At 33.1% G+C, this 19,307-nt stretch overlaps 1 protein-coding gene across 1 annotated transcript; it reads right to left on the reverse strand.

Annotated features, from left to right (window-relative positions):
* Positions 1–17,850: 17,850 nt before the first annotated feature.
* FOXB2 (forkhead box B2) lies at positions 17,851–18,807 on the reverse strand. Its single transcript, XM_053700600.1, has one exon. The coding sequence runs from the start codon at positions 18,805–18,807 to the stop codon at positions 17,851–17,853; it is 957 nt and encodes a 318-aa protein (XP_053556575.1).
* Between the last annotated feature and the right edge of the window lie 500 nt (positions 18,808–19,307).

The raw sequence follows: 19,307 nt of genomic DNA on the forward strand, positions 1-19,307 counted from the left end.
CAGGAAACGATCGTGATCGCTTCCAGGCGCTTTCAGGGTATTGCAGCGATGCCTGAATATTGGGGCATCGTGCAATACCCTTTTTTAAGCAAACCGATGCAGAGAGGGTCACTCTGTGGCCCTCTCGGCATCAGCCAGCGATGGTACTGATTGTTGGTGGCGTGGGAGGAATACGAGGGAGGCGGGTGGACGGCCCATCACTGGATCAGTTCCTGAAATTATAAGATATGATGAAAATAATGGTATCTTTAAAAAGTCCATTTAGTGGCGAAAAAAAACGGTATATAATATGTGTGGGTACAGTAAATGAGTAAGAGGAAAATTACAGCTAAACACAAACACTGCAGAAATGTAAAAATAGCCCTGGTCCTTAAGAGTAAGAAAATTGAAAAATGGTCTGGTCACTAAGGGGTTAAAATTGCATGCTCTATCTGAATCATTTTGATTAGACTATTCCTTTAAGTATTAGTATCAGCATTTACTTAATAAAATGTTCCATTATATTTTATATGTATTTATTTTTGGTTGCACATCAATGAATAGAAATGCAATTTTCTTGATAAAAATACATCCTAAGACATTTACAACTTTAGAAAAGCACCATTTACGATTACAGTTTGTAAGACCTCACAAATATCAGATTTTTTACAGATCTACAAGTGGCGTGGTGGTGTGCTGGGTATATATGCCTGAGCAATTATTTAAACATTACATACAAGTTGTAATTCTGAATTGTTTGTTCAGAGAGGCTGCTCATAATTACAAAGTGTCAGCTTGCCTTTAGCATGCCGAGCAGGAAACAATGAAAATGTTACAAGGGCAAATTGGAACAGCAGCACTTACATGTTTAAATTAACTAGGCCTCTTTTCACAGCTATTGCTTTTGCTCCTAAGAGGGTGGTGACTTCAAAGACAGGATTATTGATCTTGAGTCCATGTTTGAACTCATGATAGTCCCTCGTCCAGGAAAGCAAAGGTTCAGATTCAGTTAGTTGTTGGAGCATTTGGTCAGATAGGCGGTACAGAGATTTATATATTAAAGCCTAATCTGCCTAGATGTATTTAAAGTTTGTTAGTGGGGCCTAGTGCCTTTGTTCTGTAAATTAATATGGTAATTCCCTTGACAAGTAAGGTCATTAGCATGCATATACATAGCCCGTGCTGAACAGCACTGTCTGACTAAATGGTTTTCTCAGGCCATTGTAGAAAACTACTGCAAGGGAGATAAGGGAGGATAGTAGATGAAATAATTAACTGCTATCTTATGAGAATAAAGTAATCGTATTTAGATAGATATGCTTAACCTAATACTAGTAAGGACATAACGGCCGGCACAGCTATGAATGAGTTATTCTTTCTCCAGCTGGTTTTATTAAAACACTATTTAAATATGACAATTACATCTAAGCACTTTGACATTCGAGAGATGGAAAGTAATTGCAAAAGGATTACCAAAGCTTGATGTTGCATTCACACAAGATCCTTAGCTCTTTATCCACTTTTGTTAGACATTATATGGAGCTCTGAATCTATATCCCATACTGGACATTCTTTTTCACTTTTGTATTAATTAAAAAATGTTTATTAATAATAATAATAACTATAATAATAATAATATAATTCATCTTTTTATTTACATATTTCACTCGTCTATGTTTATTTTAGAATGCAAATAAAAAAAAGTTGTTTGAACAGGGAGCGCCATTAAGGTGCGCATAGTGCTTGCATTACAAATGTTGAGTTAAAGGGACAGTCAACACCAAAATTGTTGTTTAAAAAGATAGATAACGCCTTTACCATTCCCCAGCTTTGCACAACCAACATTTTTATATTAAATATACTTTATAACATTTAAACCTCTACATTTCTGCCTGTTTCTAAGCTACTACACTGTCCCAAAAAATGTGCAAAAATTGTACCTTTAGGGGTACAACGGCTTGTCACTGGGGCAGTACCACTGTAACCTTTAACATGAGTACATATTGGTACCCTTGCAGATTGTACCTTTCAAAGGCAAATATGTATATTTGGTGACGAGATTGGACCTCAGTGCAAAGGTATCATAATGTACCCTTAAAAAAATGGTGCAAATTTGGCCTTTTAAGGGTACTGCCCCAGTGATAAGTTCTTTGTACCTCATGATGGCAAATTTATACTCAACACAGCATATTAAAATGCTGTTCCATCAAACTTATTATATAACATTCAAATATGCATTCATTTAATGTGTACTTTTTCAGACATTATTACAACAACTACACAGCAGTTTTATAAGTTTGGTTAGTGTAACCAACCAGCAGGTCCTAAGTCTGCTACATGAAATCCTGAAAGAACCAGGATAAACAACCAGTTCCAAAAGAAGCTGCTCAATTTGTTTTATTTCACTTTGTACTAGACTCTAACAACACCCCATTTAAGGGTGACTTGATACATAAAACATAATATATAAATATATAAAAAACAAACATATAGAAAACAACATAATAATAAAAATGTAACTCTAACGAAAGGAAGGGGGATTCAGGGGAGGGATAAACGATAAAACTTACAACAATTCATTGAATTGTCACTCTATGCAAAATATATGCAAATTAGTCTATTTCCCCAGTACACATTTTGGTAATGGAACTTCTACCAATAGATGGAGCTGTGTTACACATGTCAAGCAACTTTCAACCAATAGATGGCGCTATGGCGTGTTACACAATGTCCATGTATGTGACTTTTATTTTTTTTATTTTTAAAAACAGGTTCTTAAACAGCTCTTGTTTATTTTATAGAGTTTAAAACAAAAAATGTAATTTTAGTTAATACATTTGCTTTATCTTTAAGTGTTATTATCTTGATGCTCTAAATATAAACAGTAAAATGTTAAGAGCTTGTGTGCTATTTAGGGTTATTGAGTATTTTTTGTTGCTTTGCCCACCTCTTGTATATTACCAACAACCATTGAACATTAATTATTTTGTTGTACAACATGTATATTGAATTCATTTTTGGTGACTGCCAGTTATGTGTTCAATTAATAATTGAGGTGCACAAATGATATGGACTTGCAAGGTTTGGCAGCCTTGAACCACCCATCCCCTCAACCTTTTAGTCACACACAAGTGATTGTATCTTTTTGGGGGGATTAAATGGTACAGACATGGACCCTTTGACAGTTGGAAACATATTTGTACCTTATTTACTGCTAAATGGTAAATATTATTTCTTAAGGTGTAATTAAGTTCCATTAAGCGTATAACCACAGCAGTTGTACCCTAAGTGTTCACAAACGTACCCCAACCATACCCTTTTTTTTCTAACAGTGTACAGACAGCCTCTTATCACATGCTTTTTTATTTGCTTTTCACAACAAGACACTGCTAATTCATGTGTGCCATATAGATAACATTTGCAAAACTGGGGAATGGGTAAAAAAAGGGAATATCTTTTAAAACAATAACATTTTTGGAGTAGACTGTCCTAACTCTGTTAAATGTAACACTTTTTAAGACCTCAATGAAATACACCCTCAGATTAGCTCACTCTCTATCTGCTTAGCGTTTGAGCAATATCTGACATGAATTTTACTGCGTGCCCCAATAGAAGCCTATTATGAGAGGGATTTATTGCACCCGTACTATACAACATGCAGATGTTAGCAGCCTTAGACCCTAATAGAAGCACAATTGATTGCACTTGAGCTATATTACTGTACAATAGCGCTAATATTTTTGTACTCCACTTGCAATCTAGCCCTATAATGGCAAAGATATTTTAATTTTGGAATTAAATACATCGTTTGAAACTTACTAAAGAGAGTTATAGTAGCTTTTATTAAGAAATAGAATTTATTGGTTTTTTTTATTGCCATAAAATAGTCCAGATACTTTTAGATTGCTCCTATTACACATTAAATTAACAGTTGTAAAAACAAATAGAACAATATTATGTACCTTAAACAAGTATAAGCAATCTCAATATGCAAAACAAATGTCACTAATGATGTCTATAATTGCAGGGCCGTCTTTAATATTGACTGGACCCTGGGCAAAAATTTTCTTGGGCCCCTCCCTACCCCATGCAATTTCGCTCTCCACCCCAACATCCCAAAAAACAACTAAATCAATTTATTTTTTTATTTTTTAATTATTAGCCCAGCAGTGGATCATCCACTGCTGGGCTAATCATTTAAAAAAAATGAAATAAATTGCAATATGTGAAACTGGACCTAAGCAGTACTAATAAGTAAATAAATATATAAATTCCTCCAATGTGGATTCATTTAATATTCTTTTGAATGTGATTCTGGTGTGAGGTTAGCTGGTTAAAGAGATTTAGGGCAGCCACCAGGAGCAAAGCAAGGAAAAGACTGAGGAGGAAGCATGGAGGTGCAGACAAATATAAGTTTACTGACTAGAACAGCAGAACTACTATGGGAAGCTGTAAAATCTGAGACAGAGAGAAAATAAAAACTATAAAAATAAACCTTACATTAATGTGTGAAGTATCAGCATGACACTATACATCAGCCACTTCTTTGCTAGGAACAAGTTCCCTCTCACCCTGCACTAGACAATGCTGCATGGGGAGGGGCGTGTGTGCACTCACTTATTCTTCCCACTGACACCTTTCTACAAACCACTGTTCCCCTAACAAACTTCAGATAGTTGATTTTAGGGCCACAGCAGAAAGAGCAGGGCTAAGGGGACCAGCAGACAGGATGCTGTCTGTCCAAGGCTGCATGGATACAGTGTGAATGAGTCCCACAGTCTCAAGACTGAAGAGAGCAGTGTATGCAGCTGCACAGATGCTCAAATCCTCACGTGCCTGCCGCTCCAGCTTTCTGCTGCATGCGCCTACAGTCAGCCCTACCCAGAAGCAATCCCCACAACCAGAACAGTTACCTGGGCAGCTGCCCATTTTGCCCTGCGTTAAAGACGGCCCTGTATAATTGTACTGATTTGAATGGTTGCATTTTTGCATTATACTTGCATTAGCAAAAACACTTCTAGGAAAAGCTAGCACTGTTTTAAGTGATGACATGTACTGTGCATGTGCACGTGGAGCTTCATGCAACCGTGTGTCTGCTCAAAGAGCTGTCCGTGTTTTGTATTGTGCATGATGACTTGATTTATATATGAGACAAGTCACTGCCAGCTCTCTAAGCAGACACACTGTTAAAATACTGGTTTCACATGCACAGAAAATGCTCACACTTTTCCTAGAAGAGTTTTTGCTAAAGCAACTGCATTGCAAAAAAAGCTTCTATTCAATCGAGAAATGCATTAATGTGTATTTTAATTTTGGCTGGAATGTCCCATTAATCTTGAAAGGGTTTTGACATACATTGCATAGTATGGTAAACTCTCTCTCTTTATCTATCTATCATCTATCTATCTATAATGTATAATGACTCATTTTTTTTTTTTTTAATTTTTTTTTATTGAGGCAAAGAATAAAACATTACATACCAGAGTGACCTCAGACATAGGCCCTTAGCCCGTAAGGGCAATTGTCAAAAACACACATCACTGCTAATACAGGAATCATGACTAACCACATTTAGAATCTTAAATTAAATCTTACATATAAAAGACAATAGGTCTTAGGGAGTGAATAGTCAAAAGAAATTCAAAGGTGGTAATGGTTCCTATGTGGTCGATGAACATAAAAACTGACCTCAGAATTTTTGGGTATATTGCATATAGGGCCCCTTTTGGGTCCTCAAGACTATAATTATATATATATATATATATATATTAAGGAAGGGTTTATCAATCATAACTATAATATAACACTTGTGTGTAGTTTGTAGGAAATTATCGAGGGGATCTGTGTCCCTTAGCTTAGAAAATAAGCTCCTTGGGGGGGGGGGGGGGGCGGGGTCTATTAATATATAAAAAAAAAAAAATAATCTAGAAGCCAAACAAAAAATAAATTAGACTTGGACATGAACCAGTTCTAGGGGAATAAATGCTAACAAATGACCAATTATAATCATTATTATTATTATCAATAACAACAGCAATACCTATTAGTTATTGACTATTTCTATCGTTTCACAGTGCTATAAAGCTGTACAACTTTCTCCAAACTTAACCTAGAGGACCTATCAACAGCAAGAGAATTATAAGGGATCTGCTGCCCCGGCCGCTGGCAGCATCATAATTAACCGCACAAAATCATCCTTGCTGTAATGTTGTTATGTAGACGGGTTAAGTCTGGGGGTTTTATCTGATAGTATAGAAAAATAACATATGTAGATGTTCTATATCTGAAATATATCATATAGTACATCATGAAACCTTATATTGTTTCCAAGTCTATAATAGAGTAAACATATGCTAGCACGTATCCACTAGGGAGCAAACTATATATATATAGGTAAGCACTTCTGCGTCTGATTGCATGTATTATATTGGAGCTATCAAAACAATTATAATCTTGGCTGCATGGAAAATATCTATATAACCACTACCTAAGACAGATAAGGTAATATATCATATAAAACAATTCTATGTAAACAGAAAGAAACCTGCTGGAATACGTTATATTAAAACAACTAACGTTCTATCTATAGATCTTACAATAGGGAGCTATTTGTAACTTAGGTCCAATATAATAATCACCCTTAATGCTGAAGTAACATATAAACACATTTAGAGGCAAAATATGGTAACCTAGCTTGCATATCTAACTATAAATGTCAGCATAAGTGATATTCTTAATTAATGAAAATATAACAGACTCATAAAGCCGTCGTGAACAGTACAAGGCTTAGATATCACTAGCAACAGGCAGCAAAGATCAGGCACAGTCAGATAAGTCTTATTGTGAGAACAAAGTTCACAAATCAGGAGGTAATTTTATCCAATTTCGGACCTGTACAATTCAGCCTTGGCATGCCTGTGCAGAGGATCATAGCAAGTTTGTTGTGTTGCATGGGGTATATATTCTGCATCTGAAAAGGGCATCAACCCGATCTCCAGGGCTGTAACCCTCCTTTGGAGCTCACCGGGAGCACCTCCCAAGAACGGTCTTGTATATGTACTGAGAGAACACCGGAGATCTCTGTCTTCTGACGCTCCAAGTTTATACGCCTCCAGTGGTGTCGCATCTCCCCAGAACAACAGAGCTTCATCCAACCCAAGTAGGGCTTCAAACCCGGCCACCATCGTTATGTCGCCGCCCTGGTTCTGCCTGCCGCTGCTCTGCATGTTGCGTCTTGGCTCAGCCTCCAGCAAGGAAACATCAGTGTAAATGAGTGATGTTGCCCGTGTCACTTGCGTAGTGTGAGGAGAGCAGTATGGGGAGACAGGGTGCATCAGCAGGAAAACAAGCTCTTTCTCAAAGTTCCGCAACGCTGCGTCCACCATGTTAAGCAGCTCTTCCATAGCGGTAAATACAAAGGCTGGTAGGGCACCTCCAAAATAAGTAGTCTGTCCAGGTAGAGGGGTAGGTGAATATACTAGTGCCTCTTCTCGTGTGTCCCACAAATCCAGGAGGGCGATGCAATTAGAAGCATAGATTATTAAAGCATAAATGCGCCATGAGGGTAGGTAGGCTGCTATAGAATGGCGTCTGTTCTTTGATTTCTTGCTAGCAGAGAGTATGGCTCAGTTTTTTCAACATAGTCTGGATATATAGGCTGTTAGTTTCTGTGATTTCTGCTTTCAATTTAGAGCAATATTTGGTCATTTAAATGGTCATTATAAAGAATAAAGTGAAGAGCTTTGCAGAGCCATAGAAATGTGCGACCATTCAGATCATGAGCTAGCTCCGCCCCCATAATGACTCATTTTTACTGTAGAATTACTTGAAGATGTATGCCCCCTAAAACCATGCTTACAGTTTTTCTGTAAAAGTGTGGTGGGGTATTGTGGTCAAATTATACTTGATTGCCCAAGTTGGCACTCAAAATATTTTTGATGGTCATTCACCCTTGTGCACCTGGGCTGTATTTGGGAACCTGCAAGTCATAGAACACTGTAACCCTAATAGGGTATTTTCTACATCACCTGCAACGCATCATATATTATTTTTAGTTTTGAAGCATATTGCGTTATAACTAATTACACTGTAAAATGAAAGCTAAATATTGATGTGATGCAGACAATTTAGACATTGGTGGCAGTGTGAATAAAAACATATTAGTAAAGCCTTAATTGATCATGATAAGCAATCATGATTACCAATATTGCATAAATATGTTTTTTTATGTTTTCATCTACTTATCTGCAAAGGGCTCCAATGCCCTTATATATATGTATATATATATATATATATATATATATATATATATATATATATATATATATATATCTGTATACATATGTATTTATGTTTTTATATGTGTATACTGTATATGTCTATATCTGTATACATATGTATTTATGTGTTTATATGTGTATACTGTATATGTCTATATCTGTATACATATGTATTTATGTGTTTATATGTGTATATATGTCTATATCTCTATACATATGTATTTATGTGTTTATATGTGTATATATGTCTATATCTGTATACATATGTATTTATGTGTTTATATGTGTATATATGTCTATATCTGTATACATATGTATTTATGTGTTTATATGTGTATACTGTATATGTCTATATCTGTATACTTATGTATTTATGTGTTTATATGTGTATATATGTCTATATCTGTATACATATGTATTTATGTGTTTATATGTGTATATATGTCTATATCTGTATACATATGTATTTATGTGTTTATATGTGTATATATGTCACACATATAAAATACAGGTAGCCCTCAGTTTATGCCGGGGTTAGGTTCCAGGAGGAATGGTTGTAAATCGAAACCGTTGTAAATTGAAACCCAGTTTATAATGTAAGTCAATAGGAAGTGAGGGGGTTAGGTTCCAGGCCCCTCTCAAAATTGTCATAAGTAACATCTAATACATTATTTTTAAATCTTTGAAATTAAGACTTTAAATGATAAACAGCATTATAAACCTAATAATATAGATTGTATCATCATCAAACTAAGTTTAATGAACAAAAACATTTGCTAACAGCACCTAATTAAATAATCACACAACAGACTGCATCATCATCAAAACTAAGTTTAATGAACAAAAACGTTTTTTTTACTTGCATTTTTCTGCAATCAGATCTCTGCATTGTTAGCATGTTAGATAATATTGGGCCTGCACCTATTCTATGCATTGCAATCTGCAGTGATTAATAAGCAGTTAGGCACCCTTACCTCAAACTGCTGGACAGGAAGATAATAGGGAAGTGGCTGCTAAAACTTGTTGCTCGATAGCTAATGTCTGCTCTGTGTACGCAGATCAATTTCAGGCTGTTAAGTTGCATAACTTTGCTGCAAAACAAGCGGACAGCTCCACCTACTGGCTATTTTAATTAGTGCACTTTGCTTTCCAAAGCTTTTTAATAGCAGTCACATGGCTGAAAAAAAAGGTTGTTATTCTGAAACGGCGCAAATTGAACCTGCGTAAACCGAGGGCCACCTGTATATATATACACACACACATACATAAACATCTCTAGTGATGTATATATATATATATATATATATATATATATATATATATATATATATTAAAGCCCTTTTTAATACGGCTATAACAATGTTTGCAAGTATTGATATCTCAGGAGCACTTGACTCCAGATGTGTTGGTCACAAGTTCTAGTTTATCAGAGTTCACACTAAAAAGACCTAAACCTACAAAAAGATTCCAAGCTCAATCAGCTTAAGCATTGGGTGCAAAATTTCTACAGCGAAGATTAATTTCTGTGCATGAATCATTTACTATAGTAATCCAATGAGTATCTATACGTCTACTAAATAGACCACAAATAGGAGGCGATAAATAAAAATGACAATAGGTGATAGCTAATACTTCATTTTAAACTATCATCTATTGATCTTATTGTATACAGCTACAGCTTGTATCTAAGCCCCTGCAAACTGCCCCCTTATTTCAGTTCTTTTGACAGACTTGCATTTTTAGCCAATCAGTGCTGGCTCCTAGGAGCTTCACGTGCCTGAGCTCAATGTTATCTATGTGAAACACATGAACTCTAGTGGTGAAAAACTGTCAAAATGCTTTCAGATTAGAGGCGGCCTTCAAGGTCTAAAAAACTAGCATATGAACCTCCTAGGTTTAGCTTTCAACTAGGAATACCAAGAGAACAAAGCAACATTGGTTTACAACAGTTTACTCCAGGCTTGCAATACTTCTTCTTCCAGCTACCCTATTTTACATTCACTGGATCAGTTATAGAAACTTATTACGGCCTTGAAATACCTCTTGTTTCAGTAAGACAATGTGCTATTTACTGGACTGTGTTTATAAAATCTGTCTTCTGCTTTAGCTAGCATAATCCGACCTTCTTTTCTGAATCCAATTCTACATGTGTGTTTCACCTTCTAGCCATTCTTCTCTATTTAATGAGTAGGTCTAACACCAAATTAATACAGTAAATTGTTGAAACTGGACTATTACAGTGCCAAAAAAAAGTAATTTTCTGACAGTTAAACTGAAAGCAACTTTAAAACATTGGTAATTACATTCCTTGTAAGTGGAAAGTGAGAGAGGCAGAGAAAAGCTGATCTTTGTAACATTAGGGATTACCATGACAAAGCCTTAATTGTTAACACTAAATTAGATATTGCGCTTTTCTTTAAATGGACTTGTAAGCTGCATTTTATTTTAACACGGAATGTCACTAACATGCTCTAATTTTTTGTCTGATTATTGTTATCATTACCTGTTATTACAGACATATACAATAATTATAATATCTAAAAAGATGTCTAATCTAATAGCACTATTTGCATAAATAAAATAGAAAACATTTTCTTTAATAATTGCGAAATGACAAATTAAAGGGAAAGAAAGGTCAGAACTGAAATGTGCATGGTTGCATTTAAATTTTAAATAGAAGCATTTTTGCAATATACATCAATTTACAACAATGCTTCTAGTAAAAGTTGTTACTGTTTTTCAGTGGCATATGCACGTATGCTGCTAGGGCCCGTGCACCAGCATTTAAACACCACACATTCTCAGAGAGACAGCAGTGCCCTGTATAACCTAAATTAAGTCTTCATAGAGGTAATACACACCACTGATTGCCCTCTGGTGAACAGTCCCACACAGAATATGTGCATATTTTTTTTAATAACATTGTGCTGATTTTCAGACTAATAACCAAGCCCAACAGTGCCAGATGTATACATGCGTTTACAGACTACTGCGGACTCCTGTTTGTCTAATCTATCTTTTCATATGCAGGGAAGGGGGGTGAGTGTCTGTTCTTCTTGTTTTCCCAGCCCCTTTCACTGGGTGTTCCAGGCTAACCTCATCAACAGTGCTAAACTGGGAGCTTCTAAGTAAGTTGTTAAAAGGTTTTATACTGGATTTAAACAGCTGTGCATATTCTTCTTTATAGTAGTGTCTATTACATGCAGTTATATGAAAACTACTGTCCCTTTAAGCATTTGTTTGTAATGGAAGTATATTGCAAAACGCTTCCATTTAAAACTGAAATACGCCCTTGCACATTTCAATTTTAATCTTTCTATCTCTTTAATGATGTGTAACAGATAAAATAAGAGGCAGTTAGCAACTTAAAGGGACATTCCAATCAAAATTGAAATGCACATAGATTAATTACATCTTTGAATAGAAATATATTTGCATGATACATGTAATGGCAAAATGATTCTAGTAAAAGCTATCACTGTTCTAGTGTTAGCATTTTTCTCTGCACAGGCACATGAAGCATAACTAGATATTCTGAGTGCACCAGGATTTTAAACACTGAGGCTGCTTAGAGCTCAAGTGGGGCTTGTATCATGTCAGCAATTAACAAATGGAGTCATTGCCAGATGATACAAGCCCCTTAGGCTCTCTAAGCTAGGGCTGTGTTTAAAATGCTGGTTCATGGTGCATACTTAAATATACTTTTTAAACAGCTATAACTTTTACTATAAGTATTTTTGCTAATATGTGTATATTGCAAAAATGCTTATATTCAAAGCTGAAATGTGCCCAATATGCATTCCAATTTTGGCTGTAATGTCCCTTTAACTTTGGAAAATTTAAACTTCTTTTTTTCTTTTCTTTCTAGTCTTGTATGTTAAATGTTCTCCAACAACATGTTGATAAAGCTAAATTAAGTTAAGTATGAAGTTGAGGTTTCCTCCTTGGTATGTTAGGGCAAAATAATTTGGTTGTTTATCAGTGCAAGCTTTTCACACTTTCAAATTTCTAAATAATGTAAACAGTTGTGGTGTTAACTTACTTTTATTATCTTCTTCTCAGAAAGTTTATTTTATCATTGTTTTTTTTTTAATATATATCTATGGCTATTAGAGTCATAATATTATCTTGTGCATTCATGTGTCAAGGTCCTTGCATCAATCTTTAGTGATCAGAAAACAAATTCAAAGTATAATCAGGATGTATTTGCAGAACTATCTGAACAGGACAATACACCAATCCATTATGTCTGTGTGTTTGCTCAGACCTGCTGAAAGTTGTTTCCGCAATAAATTTCATGTAATTACATGGTTAACCATAATAACTTCAATGAATTGCCTTGGAGGTAGGTTGTGTGTGGCAAGTCTATTCTAAGTCATTCCACAAAACAACTGTAGACAATCATGACTTTGACTTTCTAACTAGTGGTTGCACATTTTGCTTCTAACTTCACTGGAATTGCGATGAATGATCCAGACATTTTAATTACTATTGCCATAACATAGTATTTTTCAAACCTGCTATTTAGGATTAACTTTGTCTTCAAGTATCTAATAGAATTTCAATGTCATTTCAGGCTGATTACATAGATGCTATAAAATATTTGTTGCTAAACCTTCAAATGCCTTGTCTCACTACTACAAATTCATAAGCTGCCCCAACCTTCTGTCTTCTCCTCATCCCTCAACCTGTAGATTGTAAGCTCTCTGGTGCATGCACCTGATTCTGCTGTGTTAATTTGTCTCTTTTTGTATTATATAGAATATTATTTATAATATAAAACAGAGAATCGGACTGTAATATTTGTTTTTTGGGGAGATATAGTCTTAACATCACTTATATATTTAAGGAAGATTACCCAACATCTTATTTATTTAAATGTTACTATTTAAAAGAGTTTTAGTACCTTATTTAAACACATTTTCTTGAATAATATCTGATTTTTCTAACCTTTTATTTATTGGGCCCTTACATGACATCATTCTGTATAGCCTGGTTTTTGTAGCCCCAGAATTATCTGTCAAATGTATATGACACATGATAATTATTACTGTAATAATTACAGTAACACCCCAAAGGAAAATAATTCAATGAACGAGAACACAGTATAGCTAATATTTTGCAACCTTTATTCCCAAATAGACCATAAGTACAATATTGACATCAGTACAACTTTTCACTTAACTCAAACACTATAGGGAGTATAGAATCTGTATATACATAATAGTCAGCCCCTTGTACAGATTCCATACTGCTCCCTCCTCACCAACCTTACACTGACCTTTTCAACCAAACTCATATATTCTTGCAGAAGGTTGCCCCAGGGATATTCTGTAGTGCTGCCAAGATCAAGCATGTTAAGGTCATTCATTTACCATTTTCATCTAAAAAAAAAAATTAGTTAAGGAAATGTATACAGCTTTTTTATGCTTTTGGAAGTAAAGAGGTTTTTACTTTAGACTTCTAGAAAGCTTCTAAACATGTTAAATCCAATGGCTAGTTTTCATTTTGAAACTTTTTTTCTGTGGTGGATCTAACCAAAGCTAAAAAGTTCTGTAAAATTGTTAACAGTTTGCAAGCAAAGCAGCATATGTTTCTTGACTCCTTGATTGCACTATATTTGTAGATACAGATCATTTTTTATTTGTATGTGTAGATGAAGATGCCTTTTAAGAAAGCAGCAACAATAAATCCTAATGGGTAATAAACAACACTTGTTGCATTAATTTCTTAAGCAATATAAAGCGTATTGATATTCAAGACTTTGTTTAGTTGTGTGACCACCTGCTCTTATTTTGGGACTAAATTGAGATCCAATGAGACTTGCACACTGGTAATAATGGCAAAGTTGCAGGACACACTATAACCCTTTCTATTATCTTTACCACAGTTTTTCATATGATCTGACTAAAATGCACCTTCTTAATCGTCTTCAACAAATGTTGACAATAATTGCAACTAAAGAATAGAACACGTAAACATAGGTAAAAGTACTAAGTAAGTAAGTAAAAGACTGTCCAAACTCTTAGCATAACTTTATAGATATCCCAGATTCATTTGAACCCCTTATTGTGTTTGTTTCTACCACTGTTAGGTCAGAATACTACTACCACTTCTTTACGGCAGTATTATTATAATTTTTTTGCTGCCAAATTCCATAAAGATCTACTTTCACAATAGAAAATCTTGCCTTATTCTAAATTTAAATGTCTTTTAAAATATATACATAAATTATACTCGACACTATAAGGTTACTAGGTATGATCCCCTTCCCATATTATAAAGGGAAAAAATAAATAAATTGATTAAAAAAAAACAGAGCTGTATGAATATAAATGGTTAAACACATGTAATGTATAAGATCAATATTAATCCACATTATTTAATTAGGTTTTATAACATGCTATAATTTTGTAATATGGTTATCTTTTATTTTTAAGTATTAGGATATTATTTTCCATATTGAATTATTTACATTTTTACATGAAAGCTTGTTTAGCTTAAAAATCGCAAAGGTTTATTTCCATGCTCAAATAATAATAATAATAATATATATATATATTTTTTTTTTTTACAAATTATATGCTTTTGTTCCTAAAACTGGTGGCAATAAAACCAAATAATTAAATCAAAGCTAAAAAAATAAACAGTTTAATTACAATATTTTTGTCATTGTGTTTTTAAATTTGCAAATTATTTCCCTCTATCCTTTCTGTTTAATTTTTCTTATTTGTCTGTTCTCAGCAATTAATCATTTAGGCACATTTTTTTAATGTATATCTCTAGTAAATGAGTCTACCTATAACCTTTGATTATGCTATCTGTCTGAATCTGTTAATCACCATTTCTTTTGAGCTCCCTATTTTTCTGACAGCTGTAATTGCAGGTCTAATATACAGGTATATATATATAATTTACATTGTTAGAAATAAATATGCCACACGCATAGGACCTGTTTAGTCTTGTTTTATCAAAAGTAGCTAAAATGGATTTCATTTAATGTAGTTAAAATTACTAATTGTTATGCTCTGAGGCTTTGCATGTTTTTTTATTATATTAGATATATATATATATATATATATATATATATATATATATATATATATATATATATATATGTAGTAAAATTGAACTCCCTCTGATACCATAAGTGATACTTAAATAAGTGACACTTTTGTGGAAGCGCTATGAATTCTTTAGAGATGAGGAACAGAGCATTCAAAATGTAAAAAAAATCAATAAAATGAAATGTTTGTTTGAGTCCCCTTTTTGTTATTGTTTTCTTTATTTATGATCAATATTTTAATGTAACTGTTAATTATATATTTTTTATGATATTTTGCTGTAAGGGTTATTTTTTATTTTTGCATGCTACTTTCCTAAGAGTTTGTCTTCATTTTTCATATATTTGCTAAAATAATTTCCATTACAATAAATTCTGCACACCACAGTATTAATTTAAACAATTCAATATTCACATAGTTTGCTAGTAGATATATAGATAGATTAGATTGATAGATGATAGATAGAAAAAAGTACTGATTACCTGATTTTTCAATATAATATTCCTGTTGATTCCTTTTTATTTTTTAACCTTCATATTTAAAAATCATTATCAGAAACACTCAGAAAGGTGGATGAACTTTTTTCTTTTTTAAAGAGGAAATTATTTCAATTTAACCGATTGTATATGTGAATTAATTATCCTAAAATATAGAAGATGAACACCATTAACTATAAAGCATAAGCTTATCAATAATAGCAATAATTATGTCATTTTTCTTATCTATTATAGCTGCAACAAAAAAAAACTGTGCCATAGGTCATAACATACAATTTTGTGTCAGAAAACATTTGTCTATTTTTTATTCTTCTAATTCTGTTGAACTAAAATATATATTTTTACAATATCAATATTTTGCAAAAAATACAATTATATACTCTGTTTTGGAAATATATTTTAATGCGATATCACTACAGGTCAAGAAAACAATTTATTCACAGATTTATATAGTGCATAAATAAAATATTATAAAACAATGTAAAGATAGGGGAAAATATACATTACCACAGGTACATCAAATTTACTTTTTATACAATAAAGTGCTTTTTCTTGAAAATTCAAACATACAATTTTAAAAATGTAATACAGAATGTTACTGGTACAATTTAATGATCAAATGAAACAAATTCCAGGTCTAAATTATTTTGATTAATAATAAAAATATTTTAAATATTTATGTGTGTGCGCATGTGTATATATATATAAAAAAGGTATTGATGCTTCAAAAAGTAGGGTACAAAGTAGTTGATAATGAAATATTTCCAATTTTGAAAATGTTGCTTAGTACACATTTACACTTATTTTTTATTAAATACTAAATCAACATTGATTTTCTTTTTGTAAAAACAAATTATTGTTTTAGATTTAATGACTTTTAAATAAAATGTATTAGATTCCGTTAAAGGAAACAGAAACATTTGTAAGATAAAAAAAAATAGTTATTTTCTTGTTTCTATTGAATTAATATTCATATGATACAGTACATTTATTGAATCATTTAGTAGAAGGAAATAGTGTAAATAATAAATTGTGTATTACTTAAAACGCATATTAACTTATTTAAGGTAAAACATTTACTTTCTTCCTGTAACAACTACTAGTATGAGATTTTTTTCTAATAACTCTAAGAGTGAAAAAATGAATTATTCATCTTATTAAATCAACAAATTAAAAATTATTATTGTGTTTACTCATATAAATCTGTTTCTGATATTCCAGCAGAATATTTTTAACATTTATAGATATTTGAATTATAAAATAATTACTTTGATTGCATTTAATAATTGTGATTTTATCCAATATTTGTGATTGAGATAATCCAGAGGATCTAGTACACAGCAAACACTTGTTTATATAATTGATAGATAACAAAGTGCACAAATGAATATTTTACAGCATGTATTTTTTAAAACAAAAAATTGCAAGTTCTTGTTAAATACATCTATGTAAATTAATTAAGGTCTATGTGCATGTAAGTAATCATAGATAATATAATGTGACATAGTAGCATATTATAATTTTTTAAATCTATAAATTCTATGAAAATCATATCTTCATATTTAGTAAATATGAGAACAATCATGCAACATTTCATGTGTTACAAATATATTGAAATTAAAAAAAGGTCAGGTTATAGTTTGGGTGATTATAACTTGCAAACTTTGAATTATCTTGTCATGCGTGCACTTTCAACCACTTTCCAGTTTCCTATATATGTTTACTCTGTTTCTGGTTTCTTTTATATATATATATATATATATATATATATATATATATATATATATATATATATATATATTATATGTTATATATATATATATATTATATATTATATATATATATATATATATATATATATGTATATATATATATATATATATATAATATATATTGCAATTGTCAGAAGAGCACCTCATTACTAGCCAAATGCAATTCTTTTCTTTCAATTTACAGCAAATTGTGGTATTATATTTAATATACTTGTTATAGTTACATTAAACGTACACTGTAAACAAATACCATATCTGTTTAAGAATGCACCAGGACAGAGTGCAAAATGCTTCCCTTGTTTTCTGATTGTGAGGAAGGAGGCTGCTCTAAAAGTGAAACTGTCACTGCTGCTTGCGACACTGGAGAGGAACACAAGTTAGAGGGGTTTACAGTCAGGCTTGTTAATGCAGATACAGGGGGAAGAGAAGCTGTTGGTTTTATAGGTACAGGGACTGCTGGAATAGTCTGATTAGGAGCATGACAAATACTTTTCATGGGAACTCCAAAATGTCCATATTCTTGTGGCATTGTCATACTTGCCATTGAGTCCATCACTCCAACATGTGGCCACATGGAACTTACCATGTTGCTTATTTGGCTGGGTACTGGATATCCAAGGTGATGCATCATTGATGCCAAAGGAAGTCCACCAGCCATTACTCCCTTGTAGTCTCTGCCAATAATGTTCTCTATTGCAAAAGGATGTTTAAATCCAGTGGACTGACTTCCATTTATATTATATGGTTGAAACTGAGGCAATCTCCCAATACCAGATACTGTGTTACCTTCAGCATTAGTGAAACCTAGTTTGGGTTGGTTGTGTTGGTGATGAAAGTAATGTATCATCTGATGGTTTTTGGAAGCAAGTTGTTCTGCCCTGTGGATTTTGAACCTTTTCCTTCTCCTTAAGAAACTTCCATTTTCAAACATATCTCCACAATCTGGATGAAGAGCCCAAAAACTACCCTTTCCTGGCTGGTCTGGTCTTCTTGGGATCTTGATAAAACAGTCATTGAAAGAGAGGTTATGTCTGAGAGAGTTTTGCCACCTTTGTGTATTTTCTCTGTAGTAGGGGAATCTGTCCATGATGAACTTGTAAATATCACTTAGTGGCAGCATCTTTTCTGCTGAGCTTTGTATTGCCATGGCAGTCAATGAAATATAAGAGTATGGCGGTTTTTGGTCACTGTATGAATTCTTTCCTGGTCGAGGCATTTTTTGTGATTTGATAAATTTCTATACTTGAGCACAGTATGTATATATCAATATAAAGGGTTGCAGAGAAAAGTCTACTGTATGTAGCAGAAGAAAATAAAATCACAAGGCTGTTTTATAAAATCTTTGAAAATAGGTATGTCTCCTACTGCATATACTAGTAAAGTCCAGAAAGTCAGTTTGCGTTTTTATGATTAGCTTGCCTAGGCAAAAATAAGAATTGTCCTTTGAAAAAGTTTGCTCTTGTACTTGCCTTCAGGACGCTTTGTCTCTCCACCCTCCAGCTGTAACCTGACAGTCAGATCATATAAAAGAATAAAAAGCAGAGTTCAGCAGCAAGAAGTGATAAATCACTGGGATTTGCAATATTAGCTAGCTCAAAAGCAGTTTCTGGGAGATGATGATTAACATATCTGCAGAGACTGAAAGGATGTTGCAGTTTTACTCTTTGCTGATAGAAGAGTTGCTTGGGTCCAAGGATGCTGAGAGAGGGAACACAG

Source organism: Bombina bombina, chromosome 2, assembly GCF_027579735.1.
Source record: "Bombina bombina isolate aBomBom1 chromosome 2, aBomBom1.pri, whole genome shotgun sequence".
Taxonomy (NCBI): Eukaryota; Metazoa; Chordata; class Amphibia; order Anura; family Bombinatoridae; genus Bombina; species Bombina bombina.

Coding starts and splice junctions, on each gene's coding strand:
- FOXB2 (XM_053700600.1), bottom strand. CDS start 18,807: ATGCCTCGACCAGGAAAGAATTCATACAGTGACCAAAAACCGCCATAC.